Genomic DNA, 22300 nt, shown 5'->3' on the forward strand with positions numbered 1-22300 from the left:
GCTTCTTCGCTCGCTCTGGCTACGGACCTTGGACAGCGCATGCCTTTTGGGTTCTGGTAGTTGTAGTTTTTTAGTGCGTACGTTTGCCACGCGCACGGCGTGTTCGGGGTTGCAGGGAATTAGGAATTCGAACACCAATTCCCATGTGCCACCGCGCGCGGCGATCTTAAACGCTTCGTCGGTGGCGGGGGGCGTCCCTCGAGGCGTCGCGGTAACTAAGCGCCGGCATCGCCTGGAAAACGGACCACTTGATCCGGAAGGTAGCGCGCTGAGAGCGGGAGCGGAAGCCCCGCAAAGCGCCGCCTCACTGCTCACTGCCGCGTCTCACAGATCAGCAATTCAGCGACGACCACCCCCCCCCCGCCATTCCGTTGTCTTATTCGCATCTGTCTCTCTCTGCCGGCACCGGCCGTTGTTGTCGCGCGTCCTGAGGTGGATTTCACCGTTCGGAGTGGCTCCGGTTCCGGCAGTCCGTCCGTCTCACGTGCGGCTCGCGGAGGAGGGGCGGCGCGCGCGGAGGGTCCTTCGCCTTGGGCGCTATGAGGTTGACAGCGCACGGGCGTCGCGGGGCGTGTTCGCAGGCGCGAGGACAGGCAGCAGCGGCGGCTGAGGCAGTCAGGCACCAGTAGCGCTCAGGACGGGCTCGGCTTCACGAACGACTTCGGAGCTGTGTGTACGCCGGCCTCTTTCCTAGCTGCTCGGCTCGTGTCGTGTGTGAAAACAGGTACAAACAAAACAGAACACAAACAAAAGGTGTAAAACGCAGACGAGCGGGCGCAGCGAGTCGCCGAGTGCGTCCGCCGGCGAAGCGGCGGATTAGCGCGCGGATTAGCGCTCTCGCGGTCCCGGCGGCTCGCGGAGCTCCGCTCGCGCCTCCGCCTCCCGCCGGTGGTGCTCCGTGTTGAAAATCATGCCCGCGCCGTGAGGATGCTGTCCGGCGCGCGGCGGCGGGCAGGGGCGCGTCTCTCGGCCGCTCGGAGGGTCCACGTTTTCGGGGAAGAAGAAGAAGGAGTTCGTCCCGGGAGCCGGAGCTCCACATAATCCATAACCGGAGGAAACTGCTTCAGACTGGCGGGCAAATTCTCGTCAAAACCACACGCGCACCGTCCGAACCCGTCATCCTGCGCGTTCTGGTCTGGCTCGCTCTTGTCGCGCGCTCGTCCCATGAACACTCACTGTGTGTGTGTTACACAGAGGGAGTAACTGAGGTGCGCTCGCTTAGTTTAGGGAACGAACGTCACCTGTGAAGTTGCGGTACGAAACACTGGTTGAATATTTAAAACAAATAAACAAAAGGGGGGGGTCAAAAAAAAAAAAAAAAAGGTGAAATAAATAGCATGGCGGACCGAACTGCTCCCCGCTGCCAGCTGAGGCTCGAGTGGATCTACGGCTACAGGGGACACCAGTGCCGCAACAACCTGTACTACACCGCCGGCAAGGAGGTGGTCTACTTCGTGGCCGGGGTCGGAGTGGTGTACAACACCAGGGAGCACACCCAGAAGTTCTACTTGGGACACAACGATGACATCATCAGGTGAGTTTTCCCACCGGTGACACCCGCATCAGGTGAGTTTTCATGCTGCTGTGATGTCCTGTTCTTTCCAAGCCAAGGCACTCAGAAGTTCTGCCCAGGACACCGCGACATCGTCGGGTGAAGTTTCATAGCTCGTATACAGTGGAACGAAATGTTGTTTCTCCGGGACCGTGCGGTGCAACATAAACGGTACACAAGACTGCACACACACACTGGCTGAAACCGCTTGTCCCGAGTGGGTCGCGGCGAACCGGAGCCTAACCCGGCAGCACAGGGCGCAAGGCCGGCGGGGGGAGGGGACACACCCAGGATGGGACGCCAGTCCGTCGTAAGGCACCCCAAGCAAGACTCGAACCCGAGACCCACCAGAGAGCGGGACCCAGTTAAGCCCGCTGCACCGCCGCGCCCCCCTACGCAAGACTAGGTGCAAATGCATAATAGTGTGAGACGAGTGCAGGACGATAGTGATATACAGAACGGTATATACACAGGACAATAAGTACACAGGCTGTAAACTGTGAAGTTTCTGACTAGGTGTCGCCCTGCTTCATGTGTGCTCCTCTCGGCGCTTCTCGAACACCCTGCTGCTGCAGGAAGAAACGCGGTACGTTTTCCCTGTGAGGTGCCCATCGAGGCCCCCGCCCCCAGCCAGTCACCTGAGGTTAGGTGGGGGACTGAGTACAAAGTGACTCTCACCTCTTTACGACGACTGTTTTTAGCCAAATGTGATGAAAAGCCCTTTTTGTGGACTCTTATGAAACAGCAGCACATTAAATTGGACGCAAATAACTGTCCAGATGGAGGTCAGCAGGTCAATAGGGCGAAATGCTTTTGAAGTGAATGATAAATGGCCGAGTACTTGTTTTCACGAGTGGTCTTTTCACCGTGTCTTCTCAGAGGGGCGGCACTGTCTGTATTACCTGAAATAAAAATACCCACAATTTGAGGTCTGATGCTTAGTATTTTAAGTTAATGTCTCCTACAGTGGCGTTTGCATGTTCTCCCCATGTTTGTGTAGGTTTCCTCCAGGTGCTCTAGTTTCCTCCCACAGGTTTCCTGCCATCAGTGACTCTGAATTGCCCATTGTGAGTGAGTGAGTGTGATTACCGTGTGATGGACTGGTGTCCCTTCCAGGGTGTACCCTGACTCATATCCTCTGCTTATAAGATAGGCTCCGGACCACTATGACCCTGAACTGCAGAAATGTTTGCCATAGTTTTTAAAAGTGCTCTTGAGTTCTTCCTCCTTGAAAGACAAGTTTCCTCATTCTTCTGTGTTGTCAGCAGGTGTATCAGTTCTTCAGATGTAAAGATGTCCTCACATTTCTGAGAATGAGTGGTTATTAGTATTTACTTTCAAACATTTATTAGCAGTGCTTTTATTAATATTTAATGTCACACAAAGTCCAAAGCACAAATGAGAAGAATGTCGTCTTTCGTCTTTATTGGTCTAGTGGCAAAAATGCAGCCACCTATATTCTGTAATTTATCCAGGTATCTGTTTTCGCCTACACCGTTCATTGCTCTTTTCACTGTAGTCATTTTATTATCTCTTTATTTTTTTACAACACATCCTACCTGCACACTTGTTGGGAGTGTCCATGACAAGTGATGTGAGTGTGTGAGATGTGTGCACTGTGGTGTAAAATTTTGCTCTTAGTTGCTTCACTTCAAAATTCATGTCTCAAGGCAGAGCTGTTACAAATGAACCGCTGCACGCTCACATCGTCTGAGTCGTCGTCACCGGCTGACGGAGGAGGCCCCCGCCTCCAAACGGGGAGTGAGGTGGAGTTCACACCCCCAGTGTGTGTGCGGCAGTCCGTCTGTCCGCTCTGCAGCCAGGTGGCTGTGACAACGCTGTATTTACGGGTGCTTTTCGATGCCTTACCTGTCTCCGTGGTGAGATGTTGCGGGGGGGGAGCTGTTGTGAACAGCCCTGGTAACAGGGTTGATGCAAAAGGTGTCTTGGTGAGTGTACGTTCTAGAAGTCATCATATGGGCTTCTTTTTATTTCTTAATTTTTTTCCCCCATTTAATATGGATCCTGTGGGTTAAGACATTGATGGTATTTGGGTGTATCCAAGCAAGGGCGCCACACATTCTCCGTCCTTTGCTGTAGCACATTCATCAGAAATCTGTACACAGAACAAACATTCAGCTCTATTATTAATTCATTCAGCTCATGTTTTTCTCCAAACCTTAGAATGTCAGGTTTATACACTAAGCAACGTACAATGAGTTACCCACTTACACTGCTGTAGCAGTACCGTTCTGGTACCTTGATCAGGGTTACTACAACAGGATCAGAGATTCAAACTCAGATCCTTTGACTGGGAGGAGGTGGCTCTCGCCACTATGCCACCTGCCGATCTTAATAAGACTAACAATGTTTTCAGTCTTGTTCCAGCTAACGCTGTGAGGTTCACCAGAGGCGCATGCCCCGGTCTCTGTTACGCTGCAATGGTCAAGTTTCAGTTGGCCAGCGATGTAGTTTCCAGAGCCCAGCGCAGTCCCATTCACCCCACCTCTCTGGCCCTCCCAGTTCAGACCTGGGACCAGTGGCTCGTTCCGCTCATCTGCTTGGACCAACTTCAGGGTTTATTTCTGATGACTTCTGTCTGACCTGCTCACTTGTCATTGAGGCACAGGTGTCATCACCAAGCCATTTACACGAGGGCTTAAAAAGCAAAGAAAGCAGTGATGATGGCTGGGTGCTGGCAACATGGTGTCTGTCTGATGAACTGAGACAATTTCTCTTGTGAAATCAATGATCTGATTGCCCTGTACCCGCCTGGTGCCGTGTTGCTATGGTTTCCTCCGTCTGTGGTAAACTGTGTGTATAAGGTTAAACACGAAGGGTTTTTCCTCATGTAATCTGTTACCAACTTGAACCTGCAAGTTTGCCCCATTTCTTAGTACTAAGGAACAGTTTATAATGAGCCTCATATTTAAACAATTGGGCATTATTTTACGTCCTTTCAGCGGTTATTTATATACTGTTGGTCGAGTTCAGCTGATCCTGTTGTATCTCGACTTGAGAACACAACCATAATTGGGGTAGAAAAAAACTGTACAACTTACTTTTCGGCTCATTCGTTTTCCCTTTAGTCCGGCATACACTCTCAGTTGGAAATTTTCATTGTGCTTATGTTGATGGATTGTTGCCATCTTTGGGAAGAGCTTGAAGATATTAATTGGAAGAATTCCCGCACGAACAGGGGTCTGATGATTATGCGGGCTGATGGAGTAAACATCTCACTTTCACTCTCCCATTGACAGTGCACACCAGCGAGTGTATGGCCTTTGGATTAGACTCTGCTGTGTTGCAGGGGAGGGGCGTGGTGGCGCAGCAGGTTTAGCCGGGGCCTGCTCTCTGGTGGGTCTGGGGTTCAAGTCCTGCTTGGGGTGCCGTGCAATGAGCTGACGTCCCGTCCAGGGTGTGTCCCCTCCCTCTAGCATTGTGCCCTGTGTTGCTGGGTTAGGCTCTGGTTCGCCACGACCCCGCTTGGGACGTGTGTGTGTGTGTGTGTGTGTGTGTGTTTTAGGGTGCTCATGGGTTCTGCTTGCTCTTCATTTCCATGGTTTGTTAGACATTTGGTCTTGCTGCCATTGCTTTGGTTATGAAGAAAAAGTGGTTATCGCTAGTTGCTATGTAAGTATAACGCTAAACTAAAAAGCAGCTGAAGGGGCTCCTTCATTATGGAGGGATCTGTTGGGTGTCCTGTGGCCTCATCCTTTGGATTCTGTGCTTTGTGCGGTTCTTGCCAACAGTCCATTATCATCAGTTCATCAGAGTGTTTGCTTCTGGTTGCGTTGAGATATGAACCATTTAATTGAATGCTAAACGTCAGGATCTTTAAATGGATAGAAAAGTTTCACTGAGCGCATTACTTTCAGGTTCAAGTAGACATTTGCTCCATCAACGATGCCATCGTTTTTCATCTGCAATTAGAAGACGGTCCAGGAGAACTTGTTGCTAGCCATCACCTTAGGAAAGAAGTTACACTTGGCTTGAGATGTGCCCCTACTCAATGGTACTTAGTACGTAAAAAGAGAACAATCTGCTGTGGCATCGCAATGTGATCACCACCCTTAGAGAGGGAGAGGTAGGGGGGCTGGAGACCAGTCACTGTCTTCAGGTTTCAATTTTTGGTTGCTGGTTGATTTCTTGCTTATTTTACTCTAGTTGGTTACCAGGTATGAAAAAGTTACATGGCTAATCACACACACACACACACACACACATTTTCAGAACCGCTTGTCCCTTACGGGGTCACGGGGAACCGGAGCCTACCCGGCAACACAGGGCGTAAGGCCAGAGGGGGAGGGGACACACCCAGGATGGGACGCCAGTCCGTCGCAAGGCACCCCAAGCGGGACTTGAACCCCAGACCCACCGGAGAGCAGGACTGCGGTCCAACCCACTGCGCCACCGCACCCCATTTACACTTTAACTATGAAAGACAGAAGGGTATAAATTGAGACAGTTGAGGTTTACCACTTTACTCACAGGTTCTGCAACAGGGTCCGTGCCTGGACTCAAATCAACAATCACATTTGATCAGAATCCCACACTGATATGTGCTGCTCTTCTACTCGTAGGTGATGTCCGAGTTCCGGCATAATGCTGCTAAAATATGTTGGTAACATTACACTGTAGCGTGATAATCCAGGGAGGGCAAAGGGATGAGGGCCACGGCGAGAATGCAGATCATATGAACCCACTCAGGTGGAGCTGTCGAGTTGGAGGGAATGCCCAGACGGCGGGGGAGAGGGGGATCGCGAAGATCATCAGTCTGGAGGTTACACTTGTCACATTCTCGGAGGACAGGAGTCAAGGGAGGCAGTTTCCTTCTCCAATTTGGCCTCGGCTGTAATTACCTTCTGGTGGAATGGGGGCAGCGTGGTCTGTGCTTCACTCACCGTCAGGGGTTCTAGATGCGAGGCACCAGACCCTTGTTACTGAGGAGGTCTCCTTCCATAGCTTCTGCTCAATGAATCCGCAGTTCTGGATGCCTTGACCACAGAGACACAGCTGCCGTGCAGCAATCGTGAATAACTGGCCACCTGCTGCACGGATGCATTTCAAAGAATAACAAAATGACAAATATACAGCAGCCACAGCGGTGCCACAATTTGATGCCACGCAGAAAATAGCCGTACTGCTCGGCACAAGAGGGAAAAGGGGCAGACAGGCCTGCAGATGGAGATTAATCTGTGCATCATATTTGTAGCTGAGTTATTTACCTTCTCGTCCGTCTTTATCAAGCAGGGAAAATCTCAGGACGTTATGGAGGTGGTCACCCCTGAAATTATGAGAGGGAGTTTAAATACATACTAATGGATCTTCCTAAAGGGGTGTCTTTCTTAGCACACCAGGGCTGTGGCGCATGGGGAGGCAGTTATTGCATGAAACTTGTATTGTATGAAAATATTCTCCTGCAAAGTTAGTTTTCATAATATCACAATGTATTTTATTAAAGTTGATCGGATTTAGTTTATTAAAAGACCTGTTCATTGACAGTAATCCATGTAACAACACGTATTGCTGTTAAATAACTGGTTTTCAAGATTATTTTAAGTGTTTGAGAAATTACACGATTGATTATAATGTAATAAGTGGGCACAAATAAATAGCAGATTATGTTGCCAGCAGTTTCACATAATATATAAAACTAATATAATAATGGATGCTATTTTTCATGTAATTGTATATCCTGTACAATCTAAATGTGTAGGTACTTCATGTAGCTGGAAAAAACTTTCCATTCAAAGGCCTTTTTTGCTGTTTCCAGGAGTATTTCTGCAGAGACAAGTTGTGTTGATAATGAATGTCGTTTTCATATCAGTGATCAAAACATCATGTGAATGTTGTGGCTTCACCAGTGCAATATTGGCCGGTTCGCTGAGAGTCGGGGAGGCTCTCAGAACGAGCTGTGGCACCTGCAGGGGGGTGTCTGCAAGCACGGTGGCTTTGGGACAGGGTACGACGCGGTGCTGCCCCCTCACCCACTGCAGAAGCAGCCACCATGCCCATGTTCAGTGCTGGCAGCTGCCCAACTTCCACTTTCCAAGGGCACCAGGCAGGCATCATCATTCTCTGGTGCCCTCCCCTCTACACCTCACAACTGCAGGAAGATGGGTCTCCAAAAATGTGGACTGTAGAGCTGATGGCAGTGACTTCCGGGTGGCGGCCCGCAGAGAGGGATAAGGCCCGGGCGCATAAATTCACGGTGCGGATTGATCGGTCCAGTTCCATCGTGCAATTAACAAATGAGATTATTCCGAGATGCTGCCAGCGCTCCTGCTTTTATCTCTAGCGAGCCGCAGTTTCCGCCAGACTCCCAGATGCTTTCAGAGCCTGAGACTGTAATATTTAAAGCAAAGATTTTTTTTTTTTTTTAATGACCGTGCATATTTTTATTCGCCAGTCTTAATTGCTTAATTACCTTCCTGCTAACGGAGCAGCAGACTCGCCTCGGCACACTGGAAAAGCCGCTTCATTTAAGATCAGCCGGGTGGATTTTCATCCGTGCAGCAGGCTCTTCCTTTACCGCACGTCCAGTTGAGCTGGAACACAAAAAGACACAGCAGCGGAGGAGGTGTCACTGGTGCGTTTGGTGTTTTGGAGGCTTCTCTAGACTCTCGTTGTGTGGAAGCAGCCCTTCCTCCTTCGGTGCTTTGTCTCCAACTGCACCGTGACCTTGACTGTCCTATTTGTGGCAATGCTGGGGGGCGCTAACTGGCCGCAAGCTCATCCGTCACTGGCAAACCTTGGGGGGGGCAGACGGGCCTGCTCGTGTGTGTGTATGTGCGGGGGGGGGGGGGGAATTGTGCTTCGCTCCATCCGAGGATGCTGCCGGGTGCTTTATCCTGCGCATACTACGCTTTCCCCTCCTCGTGAAATCTCTCAGTTGGGTCGCATCTCAAAACTTGAAGAATTTGCAATGCGGTGATGCTGCCAGGATGTGGCACACACCCCAGAGTTCGAGGCAGCTGTCTGTGTTTAATGGACAGAGACGTGCATCTAGGGAGGCTTGGCCGTCCAGACAGCCTCGCGACCCACTTCGTTGTTCTCGTAGCGCATGCGCCACATGAATTCCAGCGACTGATCAATAAATAAGGATGCTGCATGAGTCACCTGCATTAAATCAATGCGGTGTGCGCTGCGGAGGAGTGTGGGTGGAGCACTCTAGTGTGTTAGCGCCAGTGGCCAGAGTCTCAGTGGAAAAGCGCCGTGTGCTTTGGGATGCAGCGCTCTGTTGCTGTTCGGTGCAGCTCTTTGCGCCCTCCCACCAATGTTCTCCCATGCTGCCTTTTAAAATAATTGCCCATTTGTACAGTCTTGGTGGAGCACTGAAGCTCCAGTAAGCCCATAATCAAAGAGTGATAACGAGGACATTTAATTCATTATGCATCGTGATCAATAGACCTGAACGCAGAGGGCTCCTCACTGTTAGAATGTCGAAGGAAAACATGCTAAAAGTTCATGAATGCGGTGTCAGCGTGTCCATGGCGAAACGCTTGCCCTTTTAACTGACAACAGAGGAGCTACACAATACCTTAATTACTTTTGCTTCTGATTTCTATCTTTAATTATTATTTATTCATTTACTGACTTCTTTCCAAAGGGGACTTAGTGTCAGGTTCCTACACTAAGCTGCTTAAAATTATTTACACGATTTCACAACAATCGATTCAGAGTAAGTACCTTAGTCAGGGCTAGAGCAGAAGGAGCACAGATTCAAACTTGGGCCTTTTCATTGTAAAATGAGTTTTAGACCCACCAAATCAGTACGCAACCTGCTGGCCCTGCACAGTTTGTCTGGTTGGAGTTTTTTGTAAAGACAAAATTATGGGAGGGAACCTTAACGCTCCCATATGTGCTGTTTTCTGCAAACCCATCACACCCCCTATCGTCGTCCTTCATCCAAAAATGCCCAAAAAAGGGGAATTAAGTTTTTCTTGACTGCAGGTGTGAGGCCTGCTAAGACAAGGTGGAAAGTACACTAAGCCTTCGCCCAAACACATAATCACAGTCAAATAATTTCTGAATACTGCATTAAAATGTTACTTTTGACACTGTGTATTACGTGTATGTGTTCAGGATATTTCTGTTATGCCTCACATTTTGAGTTTGTTTGCATAGTAAATGGCCTTTATCGCCTTTGTTGCTGCCTTTCCAGACTGGCGCCCATAGGAAATGTCTGTGCCTTCAATCGCTGCAGCAAACTTTTCAACATTATGTACAAATTAATTAAGAGAACAGCTGTATTCAGGTCTGAATCAATTTGAGCTCTTTGCATGTGGGACCTACGCTGGCAAAATATCTTTTTTTTTTTTTTTTTCTTTTTCATTACAGTTCCCTGCATTGACTTGCTTAGTCATTTTTATGTGTCGTTAACTGTTTACGGAAGGGGCCTCTGCGTGACCCTTTTTGGTGAATCAGTTTACGTAAATATCACAAACAGAAAAATAATTATCAGGCCCTTGAAAGAAGAGCAGGTACGATACACACGTGCTGAGCTGTGGAAGCACATGGCCACCGGCTGCAGTATGTGTTCAGTTTCAGGGCACTCCATTGGTAATGGGCAAATCGCTACAGTAAGTGGATACAGAAAGGGGGAGGTGTTTTATGAATTATGGATTTATGACTTGAATTAATCCAGTGTCCTGTTTATGGAGAGGTATTGGACTGCAGTTCAAATGTTCTTCATTGTATTTATGGGTCTTCGCAATAGACACATGCATGCTATTTTATCAATGTGATTATTTTGTCTGAAATTATAAGAGCCTAATTTAGATGAAAATGTGCTTAGTGTTTGCAGACTTGGCCTGGTTTTTTTTTCTGTGTGATTATTGTTTGCAGCAATGAGCCAGTGCATTTTTTTCCAGTTTTGTTTTACATGGGTATTAAGTCTGAAATAATATTTAATTTATTTACATCTTGTCATTTAGCTGGTGCTTTTTTCCAAGCTGCTGATAAAGACTTACCCATTTATACAGCTGGGTGGTTTTTACTGGAGCATTTCAGGATAAGGGTACCACAACGGGACATTGGATTCAAACCTGGGTGTCCTCTTAGTCCAACGGTGGTGGCTCTGTGTACTATGCTGCCTGCTGCCTTCTTCAAAAAGTATTGTTGTTATACAGTATTATTGTATGCATTTGTTTTTCTTAAGTTTAGTTCTAAACAATTAATGTGTGTGTATATTTTCAAGTACAGCACCAGGATGATGGCGAGTAGGTAAAATATTTTAATGGCAATGGGCCGAGATGAAAACGTGTCCTGCAGGGCTGCCGTGTACAAGTCTGTCTTCCACCTGAGCCTTCAAGCATTTGACTAAACTAATTATTCGTTCAATTGGATTAATTCAGCCCTCTTCCATACTGCTGAAGCTGCTGGCTGTTTCAGCACAGAGCTCATATAAATCACCTTTAAGGACACTGGCAGATATGGACACTGTTTCATTGTGGACTTGTTGGCCCCCGGCCTCCCACTTCCCCTCACATGTTGCCTCTTGGAAGAACCCCAGGAATGTCATTACGCAACTTCCCAGCACATGCGTGACGAGTGGCCTGAGGGGAGCACTCCCACAATTGCTTTCACAGTCAACTGTCAGGCAGCTTGGAAATGCCATGATGTGGTCAGCAGGTGCCATAGTGGTTAGGGTTGTTGCCTTGCAATAGAAGGACCCAGGGTTTTAAATCACACTCCTGGTGTAGTAGCCTTGATCAAGGTATTTACCATGAATTGATTCTAGAAAAATCACCCGGCCGTATAAATAGGTAAATCATCATTAAGCGGCTTAGTGCACAAACCTAACATTGTAAGTTGCTTTGGAGAAAGTAAGTGAATAAATAATAATAATGACCACGCCATACAGTCCCACTGTCTCAGTGTTGTGATACCAGAATTACATTGTTTAGATTCGTGTGGTTTTAAGCTGCCGTTGCAATTTATTACTTTTGCTTTTTCAAATCTTGTTCATTGCAATGAACTGACATTCTATCCAGGGTGTACTCTGTTTATGGGATAGGGTCTGGCCCACCACAGCTCTTATCTAGACAAGCAGTTAAAGGGAGTGAGTGAATCTCGTTCAGAGCTGCAGTTGTGCTTCTATTCTTTAGCTTTATGTCTCCACATTCTAGCACAAGGAGTTAAATCTGCTCTGAGAATTTTTTTTAAAAAAAAGTTCAACATTCTAATATGCTGATTTGTAAACTGTCTGCAGCTGTGAAACATTTCAGCCAAGTTTTCAACGACACTTTTTGGTTAAGTACACTTAAGCCGTGCAGGCTGGATAATTTTTCATTGCGAAAAGTCACATAAAAATAATGCTTATTTCTTGCATCAATACCTTCGCTTATTGTGTTTGTTGTAGCCTTTCATTTGTCTCCCAAAGGTTTCAGGGTGTAGGAGAATGTTTAAAATCACTCTCCACTTGTGTGGATGTCTCGCTCATGATTAATTATTGTCTCTTTAGTGCAGTTAGGCACTTGTGGTCTCTCTGGAGAGGAGACTAGACTCTGCGAGTGAAACAAGTGACATCACACACGGACCAGCGGCAGGTGTTCAGGCTGCAATTGCAGCTTCCGATGGGTGACGTGTCGACGATTCCATGAATGTATGGGACAAAAGATGGGGAATGTGGAAATTAAATGTGGTAGTGGCTCACTGGTGAGAGGGGATTAGTGCCTTTGCTGCTTCCAAAAAAATTGGAAAGAACAGCCAACCCAGTGCAGATGGGTACTCCATTGATTATACATTAATTATACACAGAGGAAGTGAAAGCTAAAGAAAAAGGAGCCCAAAGGACCAACTGTGGAGAAATCATGGAAACCAATGGCATGTGGGGATGGATAGTTTGGTGCTAATGTCATTGGAAAGAATGCGTGGAAGTTATCCAGATCCACAGCAAAGTTACTTTTCAACCAGATGGATGACTGGTAACCTTGCTGACAGACAACACGTGTGGTGGCATTGCTAATATTGGTTCTGGAGCGGTGAAGTAGGAGAAATTTGTGTGCTGATCTTAAGCTCATTCTTTATACGTTTCGGTTTGGCGACATCGGTTCTCATGGCCACCCAGTTGTCGGACGACTGACATTCATCCCCTGGGAAACAAACTGTGTATTAAATCACTGCTGTTTGACTAGCAGCCACATAAAAGGGAAACGGTGACAAGCGAGCTATTTGATATTCCTGCGGTTGCACTTTTGTGCCCCTGGGTGTAACTAATTCATAGCTCTCAAAGTGTGTGTTGTCTGTGTGACTGACAGGCTATTGAAGCCAAATTGTTCCAAATGGCGAATATCCCATCGATTCTCATCCTCCTTTACAGACATCCTTAGTCATCAGTATAGTCATCACTCAGTCCCAGTCTCCTTTTGTTGACCAAGTACAGCTCATAGCAGCTAAATATTTGTCTCCTAGCAATATTTGAGAAGCTGCTTTCCCTGCATGCAGCCATAAATGTAGGAGATGGAAAACAGAGGGTCAATGTGTCGTCATTTTTGGCCTTTAAAAATGAGTTACTAGTCATTTAATTTCCTTCACAATGAACTTTAATGAAATAAATGTACAGTTGAAATAATGTTAAGCCTGCCATGCTCAGTTATGGAGATGAAATAGTAGTCCTTGGTCCATTTTATGCTTCTGAATTTTATTGCACTGAAATTTGATTACTTTTCTCATATACGGAGGCAGTTAAACAGGTGTAGGTAGACAGTACCTCTATGTGCATGATCACATTATATCAGTTATTATGTGCCCTTATTTTGCCAGTTTTGAAAAATAAGGAATCTCCTTGTTGCATATAAAAGCATTGGAATAAGTACTTATAAAAAAAACCATTCTTTTTTAATCTTCCCCTTAACAAGTGCTGAGGTATTTATGAATTAGGTTAGCACTTCTTACCGTGAAGCTGGTATGGTTCTCCCAGGCCACCTCTGGCTATTATTAGCATGCTCTGATTTGATTTCTGCTAAGAATAGATGTACGGTTTTTCGCTATCCTTTTAAAATTTTTTTTTTTTTTTTTTTTTTGGCTGAGCAGATGGTGGTAGCCCCTAGGAAGCTGGCTGCCAATGGCATTGAGGCGTCCGTCCTAATTATTTAAGAGTGAGATTACAGGGCTGGAGTCGGTTGGTGAGGGTTGTGGAGAACAGTGGATTGGGCTCTGTTGCCACCAGGAGAGAACTGGCATGACAGTGCCAGCCAAGGCCTAGTGCTTAGCCTTGAGGGATCAGGAAGTACCTGCATAGCCTGCCAATGTGTTTTATGGAGAATTGAGTGTTCTTCGCCTAGCATTTCTGTAAAGTCGCTCAGGTCAGAGCTGAGGTTTACGTTTAGCAGGTGCGGTACTGCACAGTGTGCCTGAGCCAGTGTGTTAACATGCTGCTGTCTATGGACCCATTGAAAGTAAAAGGGAAAAGAAGGGCAATATAATCAGGCAACCCCACGTTCTCTGCCAGCCTCCTGCAGGGAGGGAGCAGCTTATTTACGCTTATTACAGGGAGATGGAGGGGTTTCACAACACTCGGTAAGCAGTTGAACATCTCAATTACGGGAATGGCACCTGTGCTATGCACTAAGTGTTTGTTTTGACAGGGACCATCTTCCCACCTCCGGTTGAATTGGAAGTGAGTGCCTGTCATGGGTTGCTGAACTCAGCTCTCTGCTACCTGGATGAGCTTGAAGACACAGAAATATGTGGATGTGGAAGGTGAAACTGACCAGTGTTTTCCACTGATCAGTAGTGCTTCTAGTAGCTACCAATCACCCGATTGTCCTTCGGATATGTATACTGTTCAGGTGTGCAATTATACCTTGTAACAACTCAAAACGGCAGTTTTTGGAGAAATGTGAGGATTGATGAACATAGCCTGTCTTAAGGGATTTTATCACTTTGCCGGCTTTGCTGTTGCTATTTTCTGCATCAAGATGGAAACTGATGGATTGGGACTTTCATTAATAACAGGGTGCCTCACATTTCTGGTTTGTGCATAAAGGGTGACATGGCAAGGAATAGAATACAGTGAAGTTTTTATCTAAGCTTCTCGGAACTTTGTCACAAGGTGTTGTTTCAAGGACCCAGCATTAGATCCATTTTAGGCAGTTTATCAAACTGTGGAAAAGCAGCATATCTGTTAAACTTGACTTATAGATGCAGGAGGTAAGAAGAATATTAACTGTATGTTGAGAATAACTTATAAATGCATCTTTCAATCACGTTCCAATTTCCTTTTAGTCTCCATTTTAATTTGGAATAGTTCCCACCCACTACGGGAGAGAATTACCATGTTCATAGGAGTGCCCGTGATCTAGAGAAAATCCATCTCACTTTTCTTTCTTCCTCTATGTGCATCACTGGTGTTGCCTGCAGCAACAGCAGAGATGAAGTTTTTTTGCATCACCATTCCTTGCCTGGGGCAGAGGACAAAGTAACCCAGGCTGACCCCAAGGCTGAACAGAGCTCAGGGGGGTGGTGGGAGAGTGGGATTAAAGCTTGAGGCAAACTCGCCCGGCCTTGTGGAAGCAGGAGCCTTCTTGGGATTCCACATTACCGTGGCCACGAGCATCCCTTTCTGATTATGCTGCTTTGATTTTGCATGAGATCAGACGAAGGGGTCAGAGCTCCAGCTCATGAGAGGGGGTGGCCACACTGCTTGGCTTAAGGCAGATGGGAGCATCATGGGAAGAAATGCGCTAGCCCAGTTTATGTTCTATTTATCTTATGCCCGCTGGGAAGTTGATATTTAAAGATCCCATTAAACAGTGCACTCGTTTTGGGCTGGATGATGTTTTCAGGAGAAAATTCATAGTAATCATTTTTTTCTTATCTTTCAATCCTTCACCTTATTTACTAGTGTGGTTGTGAGTTTTCGTAAAATTTGTACGGTACATGTTTCGATCTAGTGCAGTAATGTGCATCAATAGTGAAATAAATTTTAAACATGGAGAACATTACAGAGCTGGTGTAAGAGTTGATCAGATTGCTCCTGTTGGTGGTCCCAGCAGTGGCAGCACCTGGCCTGGAACATCAGCAGGCAGCCAGATTTGCTCATTTCATACCACTTGGTGACAAGTGGCCATTTGACTTTTTTCCTTGTAAAATTATGCCATGCGTGTCATTGCTCTGCCGTTTCAGTTTAGACATGAGCACAACAAACCATTCTGCGGAACTCGCACATCCCTTCCTCGTTCTTGTTCCAATCAGCTGTGTATTTGAGAAGGCTTTGTCTTTTGACGAACACTGTCATTCTTCTCCTGCGGTAGCTTTCCAGCCTCTGTGTTTACTATTTTTGGGAACTGGTGACACAGGAGAACATTAAAGATGTGAATAACAGCAGAGGGATGATGCTAGCAGCAGTGCCAGAAGAGAAGGCTGTTAATGGCTGTACTTTCTTTTAGTAGCAGAACAGTTAGTTAGCACGTTTTGGAAGGGCTATCAGAGCTAGCAGCACTTAGTAGCAGTGTGATTACAGCTGGCTCTAGGCATCCCTCTCCTCTGGCACAAGTAGGTTCCCTTGCCTCCTGTTTTACCCACAATACAATGCACAGGCCTTCATTCCCTTCCTGTAATTGGTGATAAAGATGAAATATCTGGGTTATCAAAATGCAAACTACATTACACACACACACACACACCATCTGAAACCCCTTGTCCCATACGGGGTCACGGGGAGCCAGAGCCTAACCTGGCAGCACAGGGCATAAGGCTGGAGGAGGAGGGGGGCACACCCAGGACGGCACGCCAGTCTGCCGCAAGGCACCCCAAGCAGGACTTGAACCCCAGACCCACCGGAGAGCAGGACCCGGTCCAATCCACTGCACCACCGCGCCCCCTCTAAACTACATTATATTTAGTGTTAATGATTTTTTTTTTTTTTTGTATTTGATTTTCTATTTGATTTTATTTGGCAGCACAGTGAGTAGTCCTGCTATCAGAGGACATGGGTTCGATCCCCGCTCAGTCTGTGTGGAGTTTGCATGTTCTCCCCATGTCTGTGTGGTTTCCTCTGGGTGCTCTGGTTTCCTCCCACAGTCCAAAGACATGTTCTTCAGGTTCCCCCATAGTGTGTGAGTGACAGTGTGTGTTCCGCTGATCTATGGATGAGTGCCCCATTGTTAGTAGTGTATCTAGCAGTGTAAGTCATCTTGGTGAATAAGGTGTGTGGGCTGATAACACTACATAGTGTCCACTGGAAGTTGCTTTGGAGAAAAGCATCTGATAAATAAATAATTGTAAATGTATTTGTTGGTGAGTCCTTTCTTGCCCTTGTAATTGATGTTTGTGCTGAAACATTCAGCTAATACCAATACTATTGCCCTCTTTCAGAAAAGAATTTCTGTATGTCACTAGTATTGCATATTATGAAAATTTCTGGGTGTATTTTAACAGTTTCATTGATTGACAGCATTCCAAAAAGTCTGATTCTGAAATTTCCTTTTTTCTTACCTCTGTATCAACTCCCCTCTTTTCCACCAGTAGTGCAATATGAAACCCGAGACAGACTGTGTGTCAGTGGCCCAAACTCCAAAATACAAGGGCTCTAAGACATTCCATTGAGACTGATGTAAATATTGATGCACACAGACCTGGTCAGCTTCAGCTGGAGTCACTGAAAAATGAAGAATATCCTCACAGTACAGCCCACTAGGGTATCTTCTGATGAGCACATTTTATGCAACAGTACTTGGCATGGCTTATCTTCTACAAAATATTATACAAAACCTGAAGTTTTAGAAAGGCTCAATAAGGGTGCCTAGTGTACAAAAACAAAAATTAGGTAATGGGTTGAAACAAAAACCATGTAGTCTCAGCTAGTAGTGGCTGGAGAACCTCTTAGTTTTGATCGAAAGTTTGAGTAAAAGATAGAATTACGAGTTTTTTTTCCACTAGTGTGAAAGAAAAATAATCTGACATTTGCAAAATATTCTAATAACACAGATACACCTGAGGTTACATGGCACTTATGACCAGTGTCTACCTGTGACAGATAATCCAGTAAGAAAGATGAATTTGTGGAAAACATTGCTGGTAAAACATGCATGTCTTGTGAAACGGAGTGCAGCAGCCCTGCCGGAGGAAAGGCTACTATGAAAGACGAATCCTGATTTCTCAGCTCACAGTTATGTTAAAGCCTCTTAGTAAGGCTTCCAGGATTGCTCCAAACATGTTATTCCTTTCAGCAAGTTATACTAGACACTGTTGTTCAACATGGTTCTTTTTATTCCTCTGGTTCTGCGTAATCATGTCTGTCTTTTACAGTGAAAATCCAGACCATGCTGCTGTTTTCCCAGGCACAATGAGCTCGAGGCTACAGACCATCACCTTTCAGGGGACATCATCTTGCCCGTGGCTCAGTGTAATTTGAAGACAAACGCAGTGAATAGGTTGAAGCAGATTGCTTTGAGCCATTGTGCTCTAGCTCCTTGAGGTTTGACCTCTCAGTACCAAGCTTTGTTCAGGATCTGAATTCTATTCCCTTTGCTGCAAAGGTAGCCTTGTTCTCCGTTGTCAGGGAAACCATCCATAGGATACATTGGCAATGTAGAAAGAGTAGCTTTGAAAGCCTGGTCAGAATACAACTAGAGATTGTAACTCATGATGCCAAGCTACAATAATTTTTTGAATGAAAAGATGAATACTGTACATTGTACTGCAAAAATTATTGATGCACAGGTGAGGAAAGGTTGCCACTAAGTTTTGGTGCTTCCGTCAGTTCCAAATCTGAATCCCAAGTTAGGATTGCCTTTATGACATAATGACTGTGACAGATGTGCCATCAACTGAAACGGGGAATTGTCTTGCTCTTATAAAAGTCTGCCATTCTACAGAGGTGTAGTATCAGTAGCAACCGAATCCTTGACTGACTTAGTCTTAACAGTGAAATACTGAGAGACTGTCCTGTGTTTGTCGTGTATTGTGAGTTTTCTCCCTGTTGTTGACACTAGAACACCATTATGAAGTTGCTGTTTTTGATAGATGCAACAGCCCAAGTACGGATGAGGTGCTGTAAAGACCTGAAAGATGTCAACCGTGTTCTCTAAGTTGTCACCCTCTAACAAGTCCCTTTCCTGGAGAACCCAATTCTGTGTTGGCGAAACCAAATCACTGGACTTTGAGGTCAAAATAGCCTTTGTAATGAGGCTTGATTTAATCTGCTGTTCTTGTGTGTGGAATTGCCTGGCGACGTTGTTAACGTCCCCGGAGCCGTAGCAAGGCTGCAGTTTTAGAATGACATCAATTTCCAATTTAAAACTGCAGTCCTGATTTTATTAGTTCCCATTCTGGTTTGCCTGTACCATTTCCAATCAGTGTGTTCAGTTTGTTTCTAAAATGTAGAAGTCACCGGCTTACTTCAAAGCGTCCGATTACAGCTTCCATCTGATTTGTTCCCATACAGAGAGGGTCCCAGCTCCCAACAATGGCAGCAGTGGTTCATTTTTGCAGTGAATCAAACTGATGGTGAATTATTAAATGGGGATCCTGGACCAATCTCATTAGCATTTGAAAAGGGTTTGACGCTGTCAAAACGTCTGCCCAAGCCTTTTTATGCCAAGCTAATTTATTTATGAGCTCCTATCTCAATGTGACAATGTACTGTGTGCATTTCGAAAAGTTTTTTTTTTTTTTTTTTTTTTTTTTTTTTTTAAATCAGACTTTGCTTTTAGATTTCTTTTCTATTAATTTTTGGACTGCTGTACATCAAACAGGCTCTTGTGTCTATCCACAGGGTTACAATTAGATGGTTACACATTTTCATTCTGGTGCAGTACGTTCCTTGGCAAGCTATGCTGCATCTGCTGTATATTCCACATTGCTGCTGGAGACTTGATTTTTCTCCCAGTTGATGCCTTGGACAGTGTACTGTCGCTATTTTTATGTTAACGAAAGCATCTTGAACAAGAGATGCAGAAGCTGGTGTAAATGTTCATGCACCGTAACTTTATGATCATCCCCAGATAGGCCTTTACACAGCTGTTACTTCTGTATTGTATGTAAATGTTTGTGAACCTTTAAAAAAAATTGTAGGAAGGTTATCAGGATTCATTTATCCTGCCTTTTATGCATCTGCTCAAGCGATGAACATCGGTGCATCAAGTGGAAGGTAGAACACTAGGTTTACTGTAGTTATGTCTCTCTCCTAATGTAATGCACAAATTTGTATTTTTGCCGAGATGTACGTTGCTTTGGAGAAAAGCATCTGCTAAATGAATGAATGTGAAATGTAAATGTAAGCTGTAATTCTGCTACAGTATAATCTAAGGGTTTAGTTGGAAAGAACGAGCGGCTGATTCCACGTCTTCGCGTTCCTTCTTATTGTCCATCTTTTTTTTTTTTTTTTTTTTTTTTTGCAGTCAGTCATCAGGTGATTCGTGGCCCTTCATCAGTAATGTCTGCTATTGCATATGTTTTGTGAACAAGAATTTACATGAACATGAAGTGTTATATTTATGGTATTATTTCATTATTTAAAATGGCTTTAAGATATTTAAACTGTGCTACCCTTTGTGATAGGCCAACAATGGAATTCGGTTAGATTTTGCGTAATGTTTTCCGTGGTCTGCCCCAGCCCTATTTTTTCCGTAAGCCCTGTTATTTTAGTTGCATGATTTTCTATAGTGTGGGGTCTAAAGAGAACACAACTATTGCGTTACAGCTGAGATGAACGTGCCCAAAAACTTGATAGATGTCTAATGTCCCTGATGTGCTCAGTGACTTGGGACCTGAGCTATGTAAGGCTGAAGAACAAGGTGGTGGAGGCATCCCTTGTCAAGGGGAGCGTTGTACTTCAGGAGGTTCCTCCATGCAGCCCTGCAAAATGCCTTGACTAAGTAGAAACTCAGTGGCGGGGAGGCAACTCTGGAAATGGAGTGTTGATTTTGCAGGACATACCGCTACAGAAGAGACTGTTAGACTGTAAGGAAGTGATGGACATGATGGACATCAGGTGTCGCTGGAAAATCTGCTCAGCTAACAATGCAACCGTTTAACATCGAAATGCAAATAAGGTTACCCGTCCATTCTTAACCAGTTGGGTACCGTTGCAGTCCAGTTAAGCTGAGTAAAGTGTGTGTGTTAGCCTAGCGTACCATTCTCATTAGCAGCTGGTGCATCCTGGAGCAACACTGGAATTACACTTCCTCTGTCTGGAGTACAACCCAGAAACGTCATGCTGCGTTATCCACTTCCTTGGTACAACCTGTGGCTGTTTACTGTCTCCACTGCAGTGCACACTGAGGTGGGGGGTGAGTCGGTGGGTTGTCAGGCACAGATGAAACCCCGGCAGCCTCCCGTCTGTGGAGACTTCAGATCCCACCCCCGCACCACAGTGTGCACCGCAGGGCGGGTTTGCTCTATCTTGCTGCTCATCCCTGGAGCTGCTTGTGATTCATTTCCCTGCAGTGTGACATGGAGCAACTCCATGAATGAACGGCCCCGCTCCACCTTCAGTGTTCCTTCATAACCTGGTTCATGTTCACCCCTACAGTTGCCCTCCCATGCCAACTCTGTGCCACCCATTTCCCCCCAAAATAAAACTAAGCATCTGCAAACAATTCTGTAATTCCATAATGCTTCCCCTCGTAATTTGCTGCAGTGCCACACTGAGGTAATAGCGTTTGGCAAGTTCCACCTTTCAGTGTGGTGAGATGGGGCCGAGCTGAGCATAGGGCTCCTTACACGTAATTTTCTTCCGGGGCACGACAAGGGAGTATTGTATATTTGTAAGCAGGATGTCTCCTTAATACCTCTTTCAGTTTAAAGGCTGCAATTCATAACTTGCATGAGGTCTTTGCCTTTAATCCACACACCACCACCTGATCTTTTTCCAAGAATAGCTGTAGCCATATTCAGCCTCCCTGCACTTTGCTAAACAGCTCTGGAATGTAAAAATCTATCACTTCTAGAACAAGATATTTTTGCCTTCAGCAAATTTCCTTCATATCATTTCTCTCAGGGCAATAATCTAATAGTTATTACATTATTTGACTTTAGCTTGAAGTAATTCTAGAAAATTATTTGTGACATTTCAGTCTTAGGCATTTGGTAGATCCAGGTGATTGATGGGATTGCTGGTATATCTGTCCTTTCCTATTGAAGAACATAGAACATTAAAGAACAATAGTCATTTTTGTAGGTACGTTAGATGAAAAACTTAGTAGTTCAGTGCATCATATACCCACTGGTAGCGTAGTGGTTAGAGCTACTGCCTTTGGGTCCAAAGCTCACAGGTTTGATCCGCACCTCTGGCTGTAGTACCCTTGAGCAAGGTACTTACCCCAAATTACTCCAGTAACATTATCCAGCTATATAAATGGGTAGATAATTGTAACCTTAACACTGTAAGTCTCTTTCGAGAAAAGCATCCGCTAAATAAATACATGTAAATGTAGACAAACATTTAAATATACCCTTTTTTTAATCCAGGAATGAGAAGCACTGGAGAAGTCTCAGCGATGCCTTCCAACATATTTTTATCTGCTGGTTCAGTTTAAAGCCCCCCTTTGGAGACTGAGGATACGTAGGTGGGAAAGCCTGACTCGCAGATAAACAGCAGGGGCCTCTGCACATGCACACACATACACAAACACGCAGCACTATGCAAGACAGACACAAAAACACAGGAATGGACACGTGTGAATCTTAGCAGGTGCATAAAGCATTAATGTGTTCTGTAATGGTTGAGGAAGGTACCTTGCCAGAAGGAAGAGAAATTTAGACTTTGTGTAGTCGAGGGATTTTAAAAATAATTTT

The 22300-nt window shown here is 45.5% G+C and overlaps 1 protein-coding gene across 4 annotated transcripts in view; it reads left to right on the forward strand.

Moving 5' to 3' along the window:
• The first annotated feature begins 282 nt into the window (after window positions 1-282).
• Window positions 283-22300, forward strand: part of LOC108932871 (echinoderm microtubule-associated protein-like 6) — a 90996-nt gene continuing 68978 nt past the window's right edge. For all 4 annotated transcript variants that reach the window (XM_018749553.2, XM_018749554.2, XM_018749555.2 and 1 more), the window contains exon 1: window positions 283-1534. In XM_018749553.2, coding sequence (XP_018605069.1) covers window positions 1338-1534 — 197 coding nt within the window. In that variant the 5' untranslated portion in view covers window positions 283-1337. The remainder of the gene's footprint in view (window positions 1535-22300) is intronic.

This window comes from Scleropages formosus, chromosome 4 (assembly GCF_900964775.1).
Source record: "Scleropages formosus chromosome 4, fSclFor1.1, whole genome shotgun sequence".
NCBI lineage: Eukaryota > Metazoa > Chordata > Actinopteri > Osteoglossiformes > Osteoglossidae > Scleropages > Scleropages formosus.